At 36.0% G+C, this 21,919-nt stretch overlaps 1 protein-coding gene across 2 annotated transcripts in view; it reads right to left on the bottom strand.

Annotated features, from left to right (window-relative positions):
- USP15 (ubiquitin specific peptidase 15) overlaps positions 1 to 21,919 on the bottom strand; it is a 60,504-nt gene that overhangs the window by 22,016 nt on the left and 16,569 nt on the right. Inside the window, exons 4-7 of one of the 2 annotated variants that reach the window (XM_064701844.1) lie at positions 21,453 to 21,579; positions 16,946 to 17,091; positions 14,392 to 14,453; positions 4,234 to 4,317 (exon numbers count right to left, since the gene is read on the bottom strand). In XM_064701844.1, the coding sequence (XP_064557914.1) occupies positions 4,234 to 4,317; positions 14,392 to 14,453; positions 16,946 to 17,091; positions 21,453 to 21,579 (419 nt within the window). The remainder of the gene's footprint in view (positions 1 to 4,233; positions 4,318 to 14,391; positions 14,454 to 16,945; positions 17,092 to 21,452; positions 21,580 to 21,919) is intronic. The other variant, XM_064701845.1, reaches the window with a different exon arrangement.

Raw genomic sequence — 21,919 nt, 5'->3', positions numbered from 1 at the left:
ACTCATCCTGTGAGTGAGGTCTATTAATATATTTTTATTTCATGGTTCTACGATATTTTATCAAAACACACTGCCTACTGTTTGCAGGATACTAGGAGATGTCTCTTTACAGCTCCATCAATTTGCAAACTGTTTTGTTGTGGAAAAATTATTTTTATATAAATTACATTGTTGCTTTGCTTTTCATGCTTTTAAGCTGGATGAAAAAGAAATTATTATTAACAGTCAATAATAAGTAGCTAACAATGGAAAGCAAATAAAGACGTAAGGTAAGTCTATGTTAATTTAATTCTAACAGAAATATCCTAGAAAAAGTAACTTGTGATAACTGTGTGTCCCCAAGCCTCCAGCTGCTTTTCCTGCAAAACTTTCCCAGGTTTAATGAAGGAACCATGCAGGGAAAAGCAGAGGGCTAGTATTAGGATAAGCTAGCCAAGTAAGAGCAGTAACAGAAAGAAAACACTAATAGTTCTTAGAAAAAAAAGCTTCACAAAAGTAAGGCAAGATCTGAAAACATGAAACCATCTTCAGACCCAAGAACAGAGCTCTTGAAACAGCAAAAATGGTAAAGGAGGTTTCCAAATGAGATTTTACTATCTGTAGATCTATAAATTTTGAATTTCATGTGCTAGATCTGAAATGACTTGTTTGTACCTTCTGTATGTGCCTTTAGACTTTAAAGCAGCTTTCAAACAGTGATGACAAACCCAGAGCACTGACTGTACAGCGACAGCTCTGCCAAGCATGGATGTTGAACAGAGAAGACTGGAAAAGCATCACTAGATTTGGAAAAGACATAATTTGACAGAGGAATGCCATGTACCAACAGGTACATACATAAAGGAATTTGAGTTGCAATAATGGGTACAGAAAATAAGAAGTTGGGAAGACTTACTTAGCTCTGTAATATTTCAACCATTTCAATGCACTGCCAATGTATTTTTGTGACCAGCCCCTTCAAGAAACCTATTATCAGGTTTCATCAGATTTTAGAGATACTTGAAGCAGCAGGAGAGGCCCATGTCACTACATAAAGATTACTATCTTTATTTTTTGCTCATTATCATTGTCTGGAAAGCAAAATATAACATAATATTTAAATTGTCTTTGTCATAATATTTGGTTATGTGTCAGGTACAACATGAAGAAACTGTTTTTAGACGTAATGTAATGTACTTTACACTTATACTTCTTAAAATAAGCATATTGAAATATACCAAGCATTTAAACAAAGCTGCCCTTGACAGGCTGACACCACCAAATGATGCAAACAAGTCATTTGAGGAGCCTAAAGCAATGGTTACAAATGAAGGAAACAGAACAATTTCCCACTTAATTCCCCAAGCAAAATCCCTGTTCAAGTGTTTTTAATCTCCATTCCACATAATTTAAAAAACACTGTATATGATATGTATTGCTTTATTAACAACAATAAACAGAAATTCCAGTAAGACCTAAAAGATGCATGTCTCTCCCTGCTCTTCTGAATCCATCAACACATATTATACCAATCCTCCTGAGTTATTCTTTCAGCAAGATCACCAGTAAAGGCAAAAGAACATCAATGATCAATTATTTGGAATCCTCCATTCCATCAAAGAAAAACTCACATTTACATAAATGAAGGCTTCAGACTGGATAAAATTTGCACAAGCTATTTCTGATATCTAATGTGTAACTACCTTAACACAAAATTAAGTATCTACCAATCTGAGGCTTACTCTTACATAGAACACCTGGATTAGAAAAACATTACAGAAATGTGTGCCATACAAAAAAAACATGAAACTTTCAGGTTTTTAACATAACTTGTATTCTGTAGGCGAGCTCTAGTAATTGCAAAAGCAGGCTTGCAATGACTACTATTTATGACCATTAATACACACAACCTGTTTCATTTTTTCTGCCTTATAAATCGTATTTGTCAGCTAAAACTATCTTCAAACCAAATGCTGGTATTTCCTTCAGAGTCACAGCATCTCATGCCCATATGGGGATGCCAACAGGTCCTAGAAAGCTACAAATGTATAATTTCACTAATGTACTAAGGACAATGTGCAATATAAAATAATAAGGCAGAAGCATAAAGCATGGAAATAAATTCAAGACAAAGCTGACATTAAGTAGTTAACTAAGAAAGTAACAATGATAGTATTAATTAATGAAAAAGAAGTACTTTCTTAGACAAGGAAATATTTGCAAGAAGAGTGGAACATTCTGAACTCACAATTATGTAACAGAATTAAACACAGAAATCTATCTTTCAATTTACTATTTGAAGCCAAAAATTCTTAATGCAAAAGTATGTATTTTAAAGTACAAAGTATATAATGGATATGACTTCATCACTGAACACAGACTCTGAGATAAGTGCTGCTAAAGATTCATTTGTATTACATCTTGTATTAAATTATTAATTTGTGATTGATAAAATATTTTTAAGTCATCATAATTGGATTACTGCATTGTAAGGAAAACCATATACTTCTGCACTAAATATCTGTCTCACATAATATCCAGATGTACTGTGTTTTTATATAGAAGAGAAAAATGACTGGTATTTCATAATACTACAGAGTACATGCACCTATTAACTGATTTACAAATGCTTAAGTTATAGTTAAATCACTCAAAAGGACGAATTCCTTACCAAATCTGAAACTTATATGACTTCCTTTTAAAAACATATTTCTGTTGAAAATTATAACTTGTAAAATAACAACAAACAAACACACCCCCAAACCTCAATTTTTTTTCTCAAGTTCTAAAAGCTCACATTTTGGCTCCAAAATAAACCAAGAAATAAAATTAAAATCAGGTAAATCATGTGAACAAACTATCTTTAAAAGCTGCAATATCTGGCAACAAGTTTCATAAGTGCCTCCTAAAAATAATTATATCACCAGCAAGAAGCTAACATTAAAAAAAAAAAAGAAAATAAGAAAGCCTTGATGGTTTGATTTAAAATCAAAGCTCCCTAACAAAAAGTCACTGTTAAGTGTCACGCTTGGCAATAGCACTGCCTTTTGCCTAAACACTGGGAGAAGAAGAAATTAATTCTCAGCTGGAGGCTCAGCTCTGATCAAGTAACTTTTTGCATAACCATATGTACGAAACTCTTCCTATTTACTACACATTCACACACAGAGTACAACAGACTGCAGTTAATTACACAGATTTCAACTTTCAACAGTGAGAGTTGGGGCTACTCACAATTGGTAGAGGCACAAGTGACACTTCACCCCTTAGGAAAAATCACTTCTGATAAGTGCAGTATTTAACTGGAAGATATTGTATATTTAATGTTTATGTCACCTTTTTAATATTTAACATCTTCAAATGTGATCACAAAATGCATGTTTAGAAAAATACTAAAAATTTTAATGAATTGTAAGATAAGGTTCTTCAACTTCCCCCAGCTTGCATTAAAGATGAGTGCTCTCTGGTTTCAAGCATTTCAAAGATGCTCCATTATCTGTTAAAGCGAAATAATTCCATGTTTTTCTATATTCACCAACTTTTTTTACAGTTGTGTACATAACAACAACAACAAAATTATACAAAAAGTTGGCCAATGCAATAGGAAAGCTCTTCTTTTAGAGTTTTATCACATTATTTATTTTAAAAACCTTCTAATTTGGAATATAAAGGGGAAATCATGTAAAAGTTATAAGTCTCTTACTAAGCCTTTGTTCACTGCAAAAGTCAAGTACACAGTCTGATCTCTCAAACTTCTAACACTAAGAAAGAGAAGTTAAGCTGCTGGCTACATTAGAGCTTACACAATTCAGCTGTCATGATTTGAAATCTAAGTGTAATGGTACATAGGCTGCTCTAATACCTTAGGAGCAATAAACAAGGGAAAACCTGATCATAAGGATAAATACTTTATACCTTTCTTGTTGTCCATTTAAATTCAGGCAGGATAATAATAGCATCAATGCATTTTCAGAATTATAAACTCTAAATGAAATCTATACTTTTCCTTACAACAGCCAAAATTCTTTTCAGTGTCTTCCCTGCTCAACAGTAAGAGTTACAAACATTTCTAATGTTGTTTCATTTCTTGGTGTCAGCATTACCTACACTATGAAATAGCAACCAGTAACAATTCACAAGCCAAATCTTGCAAATCAATTCAAAATCCTTAAGAGAGGAGTTATAATACATTGAACTTTGTTTATATTACATTGGGGTAATTAATTAAATAATGTTTTAAGGTATATTGCTTACTTTCTGTTGTTCATGTTGTTATAATTATTTGATAGAGATGGAGAGATCTTTGGTAAAGTTGAAAAATTGGATGCACCTGGGGACCTTTAAAAATATGAAAATGATAAATTAGACAAAAATGCTGAGATATTAAGAACTGTGAAAGAAAGATAACAAATGAATGAAGCAGATAAACAAGCATGGAAAAGAAATGCTTTTTTAAAAGTGGGCAAAGCACTAAAAATACCCAGGACATGCAGCCACCAGAATCTGCCTTTTAACACCTGAAATGTTTCACAGTACTTAAAACTTCCATAACTCGTTGCAGAAACAGAGATATTAAAAACCAAAAGAAAGCACTGGCCACTGTGCAAAAAAAAAAAAAAAAAAAAAAAAATTTTCAGCTTACAGGACAACTGTAGATATTCGGATGTTCTAGAACTTAAAATGTGAAGTTTCTAACGTGGGAATTTTATTAATTTTTAATTTCAAACTAAATGGATGTTGAGATGAGATAAGAAAATGATCAAGATAAATACTTCACATTAATTTAACAGCAGCATGGAACCATTTAGTTAAAACGGTCTCAGTAATTTTGTTAGAAAATTTCAGGATATTATGCACAACACTGGATTTTTAAAAACCTTTTTTTTTTTCCAAAAAGAGAAGCATTATCACTTATCCCCATGGTTTAGGACTACTTTAAAATAAAAGAATAGTGATTATTTTAATCACAAAGACTGCGGAATATAACAAACACAGTATTTACAACTATCCTGCAGTGTATTTTTCTTGAAGAAATCTTACAGGTGCACAAGGAAAAAACAGCATACTCAAAGGAGATCATGTAACTTCAAATGAATTGGAGTTCTGGCTGTCATTGAAAAGCTTTGAAGTACACATCGCTATATTAAGCGAAGTACTGAATGCTCAGGACTTTTTAAGCACTTGCCAAGAACTAAACTCCATAAGAAAATGAACATTTTTACACTGGGAATTTTCCCAAGTATATCTTCACATTTGTTTTCAACTTTCTGTTAAACCTTTTTGAAAAGAAAAGTTGCCAGGGAAGGGGAACCTCAATCCACATTACTCACACCAGCTGATGCCAGAGCAAGCAAGAGTTGCTGCCCAGAGCCTGGAAAGGGTCTGGAGTTTAGGAGTAATGAACCTGAAGTACAGCACAAAAGAACTCCAGCCACTGCAGCCAGCACCTCAGCTCTGTTGAGGGTCCCGCTTAAATGCCCCCATGCAAAAGCACAAGAAGAGGCAAAACACAAGAGGAGCTGGAGATGTGCATATGCCTGTGAGGGGTGTGATCCTATTGCCAGCACCAGCAAATAAATGATGGGATGGCTACTATTCCTGGTGTGCTGGAATGAAAAGATATAGACTCTTTAGGAAGGACAGGCAGAGGAACCTCTTGGGAGCTCCTCTTAGGGATCAATGACCCCTTATATGTAAGGAATAAAGAGTGGGCAGGGACAGACAACATTATAGTGGGGGTCTGCTACGGGCGATCCAACCAGGAAGACTGAGGAGGTGACTGGTGACAGCCAACATGTTGTCAACTAAGGGCAAATATTGTCAGACAAATCTGCTGGCCTTCTAAAACCAAATAGACAGGTGGTGAGGGAAGACTGACATCATCAGTCTGGACTTCTGCCAAGCATTAGACACTGTCTCTAAGCTGGGGAGACATAGATTTGACAGATGGACCACTTGATGGATAAGGAACTAGCTGGATGGTTGCACTCAAGGAGCTGTGGTCAATGACTAGGTGTCCAAGTGGAAACCAGTGGTGCTCCTCACAAATCCGTACTGGGATCAGTGCTGCTTAGCAGTGGCGTGGACAGAGGGATTGGTGCACGCTCACCAAGTTTGCTGTTGACACCAAGCTGTGTGGTGTGGTTGGGATGTTGGAGGGAATGGATGCCATCCAGAGTGACCTGGCTTGAGAGACGTGCTGATGCAAATTTCATGATTTTGACAGCAACAAATGCAAGATCCTGCACTTGGGTCAGGGCAATCCCAACCACAAGTACAGGCTGCACAAAGAATGAATCAAGATCAGCCCTAAAGAGAAAGAACTGGGTGTGCTGGTGAATAAGAAGCCCAACATAACCCAGCAATGTGAGCTCACAGCACAGAAAACCAACTATATCCTGGGCTACATCAAAAGCAGTGGGACCAGCAGGGTGAGGGAGGTGATTCTCCCCTCTGCTTTGCTCTTGTGACACCCCATGGAGTGCAGTGCTCATCTCCAGGACCACGACATAAAGACATGAACTTGCTGCAGTGAGACCAGGGCAGGGCCACAAGATGATCAGGGGTCTGGAGCACTTCTCCAATGAGGACAGATTGAGAGAGTTGGGGCTGTTCAGCCTGGGTTGGCTGAGAAGAGAAGGTTCTGGGGAAACTTCAGAGCAGCCTTTCAGTTCCTAAAGGGGGCTACGAAAGCTGGAGAGGGACTTTTTACAAGGGCATGTGATCACTGGACTAAGGAGGAGTGACTTTAAACTGAAAGAGAGTAGGTTTGGATTAGACATTAGGCAGAAATTCTTCTCAGTGAGGCTGGTAAGACTGGAACAGGCAGAGAAACTGGATGGCCCATCCCTCTAAGTATTTGAGGTCAGGTTGGATGGGGCTTTGCACAACTTGGCCCATTTGAAGGTGCCCTTACCCATGGTAGGGAGCAGAAATTAGATCAACTTTTAAGGTCCCTTCCAACCGAAATCATTCTATGAATCACCATATGAAGAACATGTTAGTTAATTTTTCAGGTATTCTGATCAACATTCACAAAGCTTTCCTGCAATTTCCTTTATTAATCTAAATCCTTCTCTTGGAATATTGTCTTCAAAGACAGACTGTCCACAAAAGATACCAAACTGAAGTCAGTTTAATCCCATTTAAATCCAGAACAGTATTTAATTATGACATGCATACATGTATTTATTTTAGAAGAAGCTATTTGATTTGAAAAATTTTGAACTGAAATTGAACTTCTCAAAACCAGTTTGAAGCTTTTATATAATTTAAACAAAATTCAAATGCAATATAGTTTTAAATTTTAAAACTCAATGTATAATTGCTGTATATAAAAACTGAAAGAAACCAGAGGAAACCAGTTAAGGTCTACTAAATCAGTAAATGGCTTGCTTCTCAAATGCAGGAGAAGAGTAAACTAAATTCTCAACATAGCTACAACAGCAGCAGAAACTAACAGGTAATTTTGAAAAGTAACTTTTTAATGATGTAACAAACAACCTCCCAAAATAATTATTATAATTTAGCATTTTAACAGCAAAAGATAGAAGATAGGTTAACAAAAACCACTTAACTGTAGTATGCCAAACACATGAGATACTCACTTTCCCACATACTTCATTAACACCATGATTAAACTGCACTAGAACTTCCCAACAGGGAGGGACCAACAGCAAGGAGATAAATATGGACATCAGCAAAACCAACTGCAGCTAGAAGTCTTTTTTCCTCTGGAGGCACCCAGACTGACTGGATCAGGATAAAGGAAGGTAGATAAGACTTTTTTGGATAAGCCATTCACAGGCCCTAGTCCTTACAGGGGACCTGCTGGTGGGACAACATAACAGGGCACAAAAATGCAGGAAAGATCTGGGATGCAATGAGGGCAACTACCTGATGCAGGTGACTGAGGAGGTAACAAGGAGAGCTTCTCAACTGTATCTGATACTTAAAACCAAGGAGGAAGAACTAGCTGGGAATGTGAGGCTGGGGCCTTGGCCAAAAAGACCTTAAGACGGTGAAATTTGAGATCCTGAGGGAGAGCATGGCAGAAAACAAGACTACAGCCCTGGATTACTGCAGAGCAGACTTTAGACTTTATAGGGATCAGCTTGGACAAGTGTCATGGGATACAGCCCTGGAGAGAAGAGGGGCCCCCAAGAGAGCTGGATGATATTCACAGAATCATTTACACTGGAGAAGACCCCTAAGATCATCAAGTTCCCTACGCTCAATAATGGTCCATTCAGAGAAGTAAAAAATTAAGCAAAGGCAGCAGGAAGGTTGAATGGATGGATGAACAGGGAGCTTCTGACCCAAGGTGGATGTGAAGAGAAAGCGTCTCAGTGAAAGCAGTAGTAGATATCTTGCTTGACCAGCCTGACAGTAATCTCTTCATAGAAGGCTATCTTGGCAGATGAGGGGGAAGCAATGGGTGTGGTTTATCTCAACTTCCTCAAGTCTTTGGACAGTGTCTCCTGCAACACGCTCATAGACAAGCAGATCAAACACGGGTTATGTAAGTGCACAGTGAGATGGACTGAAAACCATTCAATCCTACCCTTGGAGGGGCAGGTGGTGAATGGAAAGCAGCTTGGCAGGGAACCACCTGGGGTCCTGCTGGACAAAAAGCTGCACACGAGCCAGCAGTGTGTCCTTGGGCCAACCACCTTAGCCCAGTGTGCCACACTGGGAAAAGCACTGTCAGCAGCTCAAGGGAGGTGATCCTTCTCCTCCACTCAGAACTGGCTACAGACACCTGGAGTGCTGGGTTCACTTCTGGGCTCCCCAGTACCATAAAGACAGGGATATTCTGGAGCAAGACTCATGAGATACCACAAAGGTGCAGCATTTTACCTATGTGAAGAAGCTGCGAGAGCTGAGACCATGCAGCCTGAAGAAGAGAAGGCTCCAGAATGATCTTACCACTTGTATAAATACCCAATGGGAGAGAACGAAGAAGATGAAGCAAGAACCTTCTCAGTGGTGCCCACCAAAAGGACAAAAGTCTATGAGTATAAAACAAAATAAATAAAATTCCATCTGAACAGGGAATATGCCTGGATATGGTCTTAAGCAACGTGCTACAGCTTCCCATGCTTTGAGTAGGGGAACTATGTGATACTTTCTCAAGAGGTCCTTCCATTACTAAGGCCTCTATTCCTTAAAGCTGTAGCTCTGATTGGGCTAGTATACAATTTTATAGCAAGCTTAAGTTAGACTATTCTCTTCTTACAAACCCTAACTAATTCAGCTAATCACACTTTGGGGAATTTGCAGTAAAAAAGGTTGATATTTTAACATTCATCAATCAATCAAAAATAATGTTAAGGACATGCATTTATTAAGAGTTTTTCAATCCTCCATTACTTTGTATTAATGAACATGTTTGTTAGACTAACTTGAAAATGTCTGTTGAACATCACCAATGTTTGGTGTTTACCCTCAGGAGTTCAGACACATGGTTATCTCAGTTACTAGTTATCAGCAAATGGCAGTCCAACTCCTGGCTGACAAACAAGCTGACAGCTCTTGCTCATACAATTTAAGACATCACAGTAAGTCCCCAGTTAGCCCTACACACCACAATTCTTTCTTACAGAACAGTCAGTAGAAATGCACATCTGTCTGCATACAACTGCTCAAGGAAAAAACCAAACACACTTTTTCCTTTGAAGATTCATGGATATATTTCCCATAAAACTTAGATAAATGGGCATTACATTATTTTAAAAAGGACTTCTAAACATGTTTGATCCTTCTGTTCCCTCCTCTTAACAGACATTATGGGGTCCAACCCAGTAAAAGAAAAGAATTGAGAAATGGCCTTTAATGCTTTTCCAAGATAAAAAGGCCTATAGTTTGAGCCAGAAAAAAAATCTGAAAAAAACTAAGAAAATGTTCATTATAACAAGGAGAAAAAGTGTTAAGCTTTGAATGTGTGCAGACTCACCTTTCTGTAGGTCAAAAAATGCCCCAACTACCAACAATATATTCCCTTTCACATATGAGAAATGTTTCAAGTTAACAACAGGCCATCAGTAAATTATACTAAGTAGCCAGCTATTAGATTAGGATTACCTATTCCACAGTGATACCTAAATGAAACAAGTATCAGAATGAAATCCATTACTTTTAAAACACACAGAGAGATACAGATTGACACGTAATTAAAAAATCTTCGTTTTTTACTATATGGAAAGCACTTTTAAAGAATAGGATGGATCAATAGATTTAAAACTTGTTTTTAAGTTTTCTAGAAAAACCCAGCTACAACACTTTTTTAAAATTAGAAGGAAATAACCTACTAGTTTACAGCTTTTTTGTATGCTTCCCTAACTTGCTTTTATATTTGCACATGAACAGGTATATAAACAACTTCTTAAGAGAAAACGAAGAGAAACCTTGTCCAGGCTATTCAGTCGGTAACCCACGGAATGTCAAAACTTGAGTTCCTCACTTCTCCTCATCTTAAGTTTTAAAATCACAGATTGGCTGAAAGGTTTTAAGTTATGTACAGTTTTTCCTGAACATAAGTAACTTGATTTTGTAGTTCAGTTCTTCAAGTAACTTGAACCACAATTTAAATTTTTTAAATTTATATTTAGTTTTTAGCTTAAAACAGCATCTTGACAATAATAAACCATTCAAACAGGATTAGCTGTTTTTTCTGCATGTGGAATAATTTCTCATATAAGGACACAGATTAAAAAAAAGAAGTCTGCACAGAGATCTCAAATCTTCATTAAATACTGGGATCAGCAAGTAAGTTACAAAAACAACTGGGATCTGTACATTTGTATAAATTTGTCATGGGTATGACACTGAGAGACAGCTACTCATAGACATGTTAGTGTAACTAAATTTTCTCAAAAAATAATCTTTACTGCTAAGTAGCACCTCTTTTGGGAGCAGGTGATGTTTTAGACATTCCAGAATAAACAGAAAGTTTCATAGAAATCGACCTCCCAGAGCCAAAAACATCCCAGTAGCTGATATGAACAACCCCTGAGAAAGCAAAAAATCCAGCTATTCCTAAACCTGACTAACCCTGTGAACATCTGAAGAATGTACACTATATTCAGATACTTTCAGACTAAAAAACCCAAGCCTCACAAATATTTTAAGCAGCATTAAAATATGACACGATAGCAAATATCATTAAATCATGCAGGGTTTTTACAGTGGATATGGCAATTACTTCCAAAATTAAGTAAATTCATAAGTTAGAAGAACAGTACACATAAAACAAATGCAAACACTGGCAAGCTTGAACACAGTGCAGAACTTAAGCTGTATAGCATGGTCTCTGCTCCTTCATTAAAAGGATCTCAAAATCACTCTTTTCTAATTTCAGAAGAAGAGACAATTATGATGATAATTAATCTTTTTTTCTTGCACAAAGTCATTATACTCTTAAGAAAAACAGAATTATAATTTTCAAAAGTGTTCTTTCCTGTACTGAACTGAGGTCCCAACCTGGCCACTTTCAAAGTAAGTATGTTCTTTTCTTGCATAAGAAAAGATGCTCACACATTTAATAGAATTCTCATGAAAAACTGACAGCAATCATCATTTGTAGTAGGAGGAATACAGAAAAATTGCCAAAAGAAGCAATATAAAAATTGCTGTTAGGCTTTTAAGAGAAAGAGGCAGGGAAACCGTGCAGAACATCTTTCCATCTTACTGTTTCTCATTTTCAATCATCACAACAAAGATTCTGCTGTCATTCTGACAGACCTCAAAAGGTTGGAAAAATGAGTAAACAGGAACTTCCTGAAGTCCAGTCAAGGGAATGCAAAGGCCTGCACCTGGGGAGGAACAATGCCAGGAACCAATACACCGGGAAGAAGTGGGTGTGTGGGCAGGTGACAAATGGAAAGCAGCTTGGCAGGGAACCACCTGGGGTCCTGCTGGACAAAAAGCTGCACACGAGCCAGCAGTGTGTCCTTGGGCCAACCACCTTGGCCCAGTGTGCCACACTGGGAAAAGCACTGTCAGCAGCTGAAGGGGGGTGATCCTTCTCCACTCAGAACTGGCTACAGACACCTGGAGTGCTGGGCTCCCCAACACCAGAGAGACAGAGATATCCTGGACCAAGTCCAGTGAGACACCACAAAGGTGATCAAGCATCTGACCTCTATGGAAAGGCTGAAAGCTGGGACAGTTCAGCCTGGAAAAGAGAAGGTTCCACAGCAATTTTATCAACATGTATAAATAACCAGTGTGAGGGAATGAAGAAGATGGAGGAAGACCCTTCTGAGTTATGTTCATTGGAAAGAGAAGAGACAACAGGTATAAAACTGAAGCACTGGCAATTCTTTGTAAATATAAAAACTTTCAAAATAGGAGTTACCAAACAGTGGAACAGGTTTTCCAGGAAGGCAGTAGAGCCTCCATCCTTGGACATGCTCAGAACCTATGTGGATAAAATCCCAAGCAACCTGCTCTAGGTGACCTGTCTTTGAGCAAATGGTTTGGACCAGAGAATCTGCAGAGATGCCTTCCAACATCAACTATTCTGGGAATACGTAGAAAAGCTTAGCTCATGTTCTGAAATTATCCTGATTTTTTAAGCTTTATCATCCTTCGTGCTTTCCAGTATCCTATATTTTGACATTTCTAAATATGGCCTTTTATACCTTGATATCAGAATTTGTTTACAATTTGTACTCTTCAAAAAGAAGCACTACAAAGAGGTAATTTCAGCACTGAGCCAGCGTGTGACCAATGTCAGGGCTGTAGGAAGGTATGTGAATATATGCTACCTGTCTTGACAAACTAATACTTCTAATGGGTCTCACACAGAAAAACTGCGAAGTGAGTTTAATATTTCTATCCCTTTAAACATATATTAGGTTGTTCATGAAGTTTTAAACAGATGTAAAAACCTGTCCCATTACCTGTCCTGGCCTGTTCATAGCTGCTATTTGAATTCACAAAATTTTGCAAACTTTCCATTATTACAGTGTATTTGAATATCAAATTCCCAACTTTCTGACAGCTGCCAGATCTCAAAACCATACTAACCTCACAGTAATACTATTCATCCTCATTTGCTGGTTTACTTACAAGCTTCTCTGACAACAGCATTCGGAATTAGCATTTCACTTGTCCCCAGATCAAACATTTTTCAGGAGATATTCTTTACTTTATATACTGCTCCTGAATGCTTTCCATGAAATGAAAAAGAAGTTTGGCAGAAGAAAAGCAGATACCATCACCAGAGTATCTTCCAACCAAAACTTCCAAAATAATCCATGACATTGAGTTATGCAAGGTCTTTTAACATTTCAAAGATGCATCTAAAATTTGACTAAGAATTTAAACTTCTACTAGATGTTTTTTGAGGTCAGAGATGAAACTTCAAGTTTTTAGCATCCCATTCTTTCTACTGCTTCACGCTCTTTAAAGCCTTATGTTACAACATCTTGATAAGCAAGATTATACTGTTAATACTAATCTTAAATTGAACTCAGACTTCATTAAACAGCTTAATAGAAAATAGTGTTCCATATATAACTGCTTGAGATAAAACACCAAAGATAAAGAAACAGTGTCCTTCAAATGATAAGCAATGATACTATAAAAATGCTTTAGAGCAGTGACTTTTAACTACATGGATACATAATCTCAAAAGGAATAAAGAGAACTTAAAAGAACTTAAACTTTTTAATGAAAGATATGATCAAGAACCAGCCAACAAAGCCAAGAAACACAGTTAACTATTTGTAAGCCTGACATCATATTAATTAAATGGTTCCAACTGTTCTTCAAAATCAAGAGAAAATTGTTTAGATACTGGAAATATCATTAAAAATAGTTAAATGAATAAAACCACACAAGCCTTTCTATTCACTTGCCATTATGAAGGTGCTGTTCATAACAGCAGTAGGAAAAACAGAAAATAAAACCAACATCATTCTGCATTAACTGGTGACAGCCCCACAAAGAATAAAAGCCATATGATGGTAATTGCAGCCACATGAAGGCTGCAATTCAAATAAACTTGGTGGGTAAATATGCTCTGGAGACAAAAGGAACAAGCTGTCCATGAAAATATTTATGTGTAAGAAAAATACTGATAAAATCTGTGTTGACCTAACAGATACACTTTGAGACAGAAATCTAAATAAAACTATGCTGTTTTACAGTTTTCTACAATGGATTTTTTTTCCATTTTTCAGCAGGATAATGTATTGGTTGAAATCAACAAAGTTAAGCAGTGTATATGCAGGAATTCATTATTATGCTATGTTCTACAACACACGACACAGCAAATGTATTCAGGTGTACTTTCAATTAAATATCTGAAGGTTGATTTTCAAAATAAAATGCCACTTTTAAAAACTTTTTTCATAAAGCAAAATAATATGCAAACTAATCATGTGACTGGAATTCATAACTTACTTCGGAGCTGAAGGACCTCTTGGCCATGTTCCATCCTCATTCTTCTGTTCTATCACCAGGACCTACCACAAAAAGCGTAGTAAGAAAATGGAAATAAAAATATCAGTAGATTACTTTCTGTTCCATCTTTTTGGTGGATTTGCTGCCATGTCATTGAGGAAAGACTGATATTTAAGGTACTATTCACTGACATTCAAGAATATGCCATTACACTCTGTATTGCATCCATTGCACTGGTCCTTCCTCTCTACTTTTTTCACACCCATCATCTAAATTTGGGCAAGTCACTTAACAGTTCTATTCCTCTACAATCCATGGATGGCGAGCCACTTATCTCTCAAAGAGGGCAGAAAATGACCTGCAATGTTTAAGCAGCGCCTGTGAATCTACAGAAACCACATGTCTATACAACAGCCCTGTTAAGGAAGGGATAATTCCTGAAGGAATTCTGCCTTACACAGATGGATAAGAAAAAACCCAAAACACCCAAACAAAACTATTTTCTGCCTCAATAGCCTTAAAACCATATACCTGTATGGTTACTCCTGTATATTTTACCAAAGCATTTATCTAATATTATTTTTTCAACAGGACAGTTGGCTAATGAAATTAATTTCATTCTATTTGTTATTGGTAGGGAAAGCAGGACAGAACACTCAGTCCCAAACACAGGCATCAGGTGTCATCTGAAATTCCTTTGGGTATTTGAGATAGCTCCCCTACGCTGGCAGATATGACACAGGACCTACAAACAGCTCATGCCTTTTTCTGGATTGACAGCTGAGATAGCTGGATCCTTTGAAATGGCAACTAGACTCCAATGCTTAAACTGAATCCAACTCCCCACTTCCAATGCAACTAATTCTGCACAACTCTACACTGATGTTTCAGGACACTAATTAAACTACCATGCTGTGCCTGTATGCATCTACACTGTGACATAAATTCAGTTAAGTACTAATGCTCAAAACCTTGTGCATAAGCCACTTGGAAGGTACAGTCACATTTTCAGTCTGAACACACTTGAGCATGAGACTGAAAACAAGCCTTCTATCATGACCAGCTTTCTCTCAGGAACAGACTAGTCTGCTATCCTTGGTCATTGATGCTGAAAGACTGATTTTGCCATACTTCCTGGACTTACTCAGAGCTTACTAAATAGAAAGTAGATTTAGACTGAAGAGTTGAATGGAATCCCTAGAAGTGTACTTCACAAATCAACTGATAAATTCAAAGCATTACTTTACTCAATTGTGTACACTCTTATAACTATTAGGTTAGACAGACTGTAATAGTCAGAGTAACTATTATTAGATTAGGAAACTCAGCAAGAAAAATGTCAGCAAGTGGAACTGACCAAACACATATGGCCTACCACGACATTTCGCGTTTTTGGAAACAATGCTTAAACTCTGTTTTAAACAGTATTCATTTTGCTCTAAGTACAGATGTCACCTAGAGATCTTGTCATGGCTTTATTAGACTACGATTGCTTCATAGTTAATGTTTCACTGGGATAGAGATTAATTTGCAAGTTATATCTTTGATGTGATTCATTTATGGGAGATGTGATCTCTTCCAGTAGGACTTCTGCATTGTTAAAATTACCTGTGTGAGGGTTTAAGTGCATGCAGCATGAAGCTACAGGACACAATAGTTCAAGCAGCAATTCTGGTGCACTGATTACCTACCTTCCATGCCATTAAAAAACCTGAAAGCCTAAATACTGCGGGTAAGTAGGTAATAGTCAAATATTTCAAAGCAAAAGGAAATAATTTAAAATAATCTCGCCTAAAGTTACTGCCATCAAATTGCATCCATCCGCATTTATAACGTGACTGCATGAACTACAGCTGTTGAAAAAACATTCAACTCTATTTGAAGACTAAAGAATCAGTGTAATACTCTGAAGAATTATTCTACCAATGCAATTGCACAATCTGTTTACATTTCTATTTTGCAGTTTAACGTTCAATGCTTGTTCTTTGCATTCATCTGGAAAGGTAAAAAAGTTATCTTGCGAGGAATTCCTCTGTAAAGGAAGATTTTGAAGTGATGACATTGCCTGTCTCTGTTGTTCTTAGTAAAGTATTTTTACATTTTATTGTTATTTTGTTTGTGAAATCTAGACAGTGGAATCTGAGTAGAAGACATTATTCTTTTAGAATACCTAAAAAGTTCTTCAAATTTTGGGTTTCATTATAGGAACATATCCAAGATTCTAGGAATGATTATTTACTTCAGATTTTACCAAATTCATGTCAGCAATTTCATGATATTTAGTAAACATAAAATTAAAAATTTAGACATATATTAAAATTTTTAATTCATCAGAAGAGTTAAATCCTCTCTTTCATCTCTCTTTTCAATCTTTAATCCTGAAAATACACACAAAGACTACTTTAATTTCAACAAATTTGTTCACAAAATCTTATATCCCTAACAATCTACTGGAAAGTGATTTTCATTTAAAAAAAAGCAAAAATCATTGAGTACAGCTACATTTTTATGAGCAAAAAGAAAAAGAAAGAAAAGAAATAATATTTCACTGTACCTGTCCCTGGTATAAACCAGCATCTTGAATGGTACTGTCTGGTTTATTCAAAGGTTCAAAAGTATTACTCATGTACTTGTTCCACAATCTGGTCTCTTTTTCACCTGGAATATTGAAGATTTTTCTTATCTCCTTTTCAATTGTGTCTGTTTTGTGAAGGAAAGAAAACAAATTTAACATTTCAATACGCAAACAGTGTACAGTCAAATAAAGCACCAGAATTCATCTCCTCATATTCAAAATATGAATGAAATTGTATAAATTGCCATGCAACGACATCATTTTGTAGGACAAGCAGGAAGTTGCTAGCTAGCCTTCCTTTAAAATGGAAACAGTCAGATGACTGAATCCCTTAGCAAGGCATACCAATTAAAGAGAAGCTGATAAGTAACAGATGACAGGAGCCATCTACTAATTTCTGAGCATGATAATAGAAGAGTGTGGGGAGGTAGCAAATTATCAGAAGTGAGACTGATAGCAAAATCAAGTGCAGGAAGTCATTTTGTTCCCTAAATCAACCTTTTTTGGGTTTTACGCTTCTGCCCATATCTGAGTGCAATTGGCACTAACAACAGCATATAATATGTGTGCAAAGTTTAATCCACATGTCCACAGGGAAAAAATTACTTCTCTGTAAAACTGAAGCATATAAATTTATTGTAAAAGGAAAGTGAAAGATTTTATATCCCTGAAAGATTCAAAGAAGAAAGGTCTACCAGCTCCTAATTCACCTAACAGAAATATAACCAGTCTTACATAATTTTAAGGCAGCATAGCTTATTGTGAACAGAAATTTAAGTGAAGTTTTTAATTAACACTATTCTTCTTACACAAAAGTAGTTTACTAAAGATTTGGGTTTTTACACTACTATGTACAGTGCTGTATCATAGCAATCCCACTTAGCTGCATTTTTTAATTGGTGGATTCACAAAGGCCCATGGAAGCTATGTCTCATAACAGCTAACAGAACACAAAACAGGAGCAAAAAACATACACTTTATCCCTGATGATCACTGAAAGCACAATTATAAAAATGGGCTCTGCAAGCTCTTTGAAAGACATTCCTCCAAAGTCTATGGAGAAAACACTAGTGTGTCAGCTTCTCTTGCTCCCTTTTACTCAAGATTTTTTCCTCTTCCACTAGTTTAAACAGGAAAAGCTAAACTGAGACCCAAAACTTAAAAGTCCCTTGCAAATGTCCAGACATTGGCTTGTGAAATGTATGACAGCAGGCCAATATAATATTTGCAGATACTGTAGGCAACTGAATACAGTTTGTTTCTATACTACTTATCACACATTTCAGTCTCAAAGAAAGTGTTAGACTGGATCATCTGTTTTTGTAACAGAGATGATATATAGGCAAGGTAGGTGATATCAACAAAGCAAGACTTATTTGATTTGTTGGGTTTAAAAAAAACCCATCTACTGTCTGAATCAATTCTCAATCAGTGAATTCAAATAATTATATCTGAATAGAAGTATAAAACTAGTCAGCAACAGTCTTGAAAAAAAGTAGAAAATCTAGATTTTTCAGTGGCTTTCACTAAAAGAAGAATTTACAAAATATAATTTTTCATTCTATTAATACCATGGCAATTAATTATCTGAGCATTGCAGGTTGTTTTCTCCACAAGCACTAAGCTAACATTTATTAAGTTCCAGCTTTGCTAACAGAACTATTACAACACAGGAAGAATGAATCCCATTGCATGACTACACATTATGTCCAAGACTCTGGGAAGAGCATGTTCCACTTGACTACTATGCCAATTCTGAGACTGTGAAAATAAAGATTCTTTTATGTACTTCCATGAACATATAACCAATGCTCACTTTATAATCCTTCCTCCCATCACCAACTATTACTGGAGTGCTGGCTTATGAAGTAAAGTGGAAGTGCCTCTTCCAGCATAAATGAAAACTTATCAGATATTGTCTGAATCACATTGTGTATGGGGCTCTCCCCTAGCAGAATCATAGACTCATTCAAGTTGGAAATGACATTCAAGATGAGAGTCCAACTTTTCACCAAACACCAGCATACCAACTAAATCACAGCACTAAGGGTCACATGCAGTCAGTTCTAAAACACTTCCAGGGATGGTGACTCCAACACATCCCTGGGGAGTTTTAGTTATATACATCCAATGTAGGACATGACCAGTACTAGCATGATGTCTAAAAGGGACAGGAAGAACTGCCATTTAAAGATGCCTCTCACTCCATCAGCTGTATACCCACAATTTGAAAAAGTTCCATTTGAGAGTTAATAGTTACAGCTCCCATACAGATAATAGCCTACACTGTTAAATATCATACAGCTTATTCATAAAAACTGCATGCTTGAAGTACTATTTTGAAAGACTACCTGGAACAATCTTGATGAGATGCTGAAAAAGTTCAGGGAATCCTAATACAAACACATCCTGGCTCCTAAAGCTAGTGCAATCTCAAATGCTGGCTACAGGAAACTCTCAGAAGTTAGGCTAATGTTAAGATGTCAGTCTGAACTGACTTTGTACTAATTTATTGACACAGCTTAGCTTAGCTTCTATTTGAGTGGAAAAGCAAAGATATTCCAGGAATAACAAGTATCTGAAGACTGATCATACTTAGGATATTTCTCTGATTTTTTGAATTAAGAAAGGTCTTGTACTTACTTTTTGAGTGCAGTAAATAATATAATCAATGATGGTGGACAGAAAAATTAAAATTTCTTGAAAAGACCATATTACCCTGGGTCTACTTAGTTCCTTGGGGCTGTTACTGACTGTTTTGTACTACAAGTCTTCTGCAACTATAATAGAAATGCATCTCTTACTGGAATATACAAGAATAAGCAAAAAATAATCAAGATTCTGAAAGATCCTTCTTGCATATTATTTATTGATATAATAAGTATTTCTACTGTGTATTTGATGAATTCCAGAACTACCTTAAATATACTCAAGGTAATAAACAGGGAGAAAAAACCCACAATCTTAGAAATAAGAGGGATCAGTAACTATTTCACTCTTAAAGTGGGTTGTATTTTTCTAGCTCTTCTTCTAAGGTACAAACTCTTCTGGATGCCTTGCAAGGATGGCTCTGCTTTGTACTCTGCACAAGAAGCTTCAGCTTCAGGAAGGGCATGTTTTTAAAGGCTTCCAGGAGCATATCATGCACATTTCAGGAAAGCAAACAAGGCCAGGGTCTGGAAAGGGATTGTCAGTGAATTCTGACTGCTTCTCATTTTACAACAATTTATTCAAAATTTTAATTCTCTCTTTGCTAAGAAAAAATTAAATTACTTCAAGTAACTGTCATTCCAAAATGCCCTGCTTCTGATCAGAGAAAGAAAATTCATCCATTACCTATAATTTCAGTGATACAATTAAATTCAGTATAGCTGCAAAATAGCTTGCATTTGGTCCTATGGGAAGGACAATGTTAAATTGCCTTTTTCGAGTTTCTGGTTTCCTCAGAAGATAATGAAGTATAACTTCCCAAGTCAAAACAAATCTCAAAAAGCAAATTAACAACAAACCTTGTTTTAAGAAGAATTTTCAAAATTTTAAAGTTTTCGTTCTAGTACAAGAGGTGATGTGTTTTCTAACTTAAAATACTGAAATTTAACAAAGTAAAATAACTACTTCTAAAGCAAGTAATCTGCAAAGAATTAAAGGCTGGTAAGTATAAGTCATGTGAAGAGAAGAAAAAGTTAAAAAACATACACTGCTGTCAACAAATGTAAACAAAGTGATGGCTGGACATACATGCCAAGGGCATAAAGTACAATTCTGCATGAAGTAAAAAACTGCACAAATATAGACAACTGAAAGACTCTTATCTCAGATACACATGCACAAATACACCAAAAAATGAGAAGCAATATCTTTGAAAATGTTCTGATTGTTATTTTCAAAGTCAAATATCTTATCAAAATACTGTTTCAAACAATGATAGAATGCTCAATGAGGAGTCAAAATAAATACATATAAAGGTAACTTAAAGGCTTAATAGACAATTCAATTACTGTAAAAGATTGTGCCTGGCCTGCCACTTCACAACATGAAGAACATGTACCTAAAAGACCTACCGCCTTTGTAGGTCACCTTTAGGCATTAATTTATTAATTACATTCTGTTTTGTAATACATCTCTTTGTATATATGATTAGAATGTGTTGGTTAATGAAATATATAAAAAATACACTTCTTACACATCAAAAGCCAAGAAAAAGTACCATGAAATCCAATAAACAACATCACACTATTCACTTTCTTAAAAGCTCAAACCTCTAAAGTTAATGCAGATGCTTAGATAATAAAACATGCAATTTTATTGTTACAGTTGTATTAAACCGCCTCAACATTCCAATTTGTTAACTTTTAACTTTGACCCAAACAAAACTACTCCCATTTTTTTTAATGGTCAAAATAGCCATCTATCATTTTATCTAGACATTTATTCAGAACTTGCTACCATATACAATCACATATTTTTAGAAAATAATTGGGCATACCTATTGTATCAGCTTTACTAAATCTTCGTGTGACAACATTGTTCATATTTCCATTTTCACACAGTTTTAATTCTGTTAGATATACTTCTACTTTGCAGTGCTTTACAAACATACCCTGTTCAACGACCTGAAAAACAGAAGGAGATCACATATCAGTCTAATATGTTCTCATATACACACACAAGATATTTTTGAGAACTGTTCAAGAAACTGAAGTTCATGTAATATAAGACACCTAATAAATGCAAAAAATAAAATGAGACCTAAAATTCTCCTATAGCTTTTTAGAAATACAGTAAGCTAGAAAGTACATTTTTCCACAATGATGACTGTCTTACCTGTGTATAACATGGTGACTTTCAAAGTGTAGAAAGCAGAAATCACAAATATGCAACCTTAATCCAAAGATACGGGACCAAAAGGTAAAAACACCCAAAAGGTACTTTTATTTCCAAATACATTCATTG

The sequence above is a fragment of the Zonotrichia leucophrys genome, chromosome 1A, assembly GCF_028769735.1.
Source record: "Zonotrichia leucophrys gambelii isolate GWCS_2022_RI chromosome 1A, RI_Zleu_2.0, whole genome shotgun sequence".
NCBI lineage: Eukaryota > Metazoa > Chordata > Aves > Passeriformes > Passerellidae > Zonotrichia > Zonotrichia leucophrys.
The sequence above is the reverse complement of the archived record's forward strand: the minus strand, read 5'-3'. Positions and strand labels throughout refer to the sequence as shown.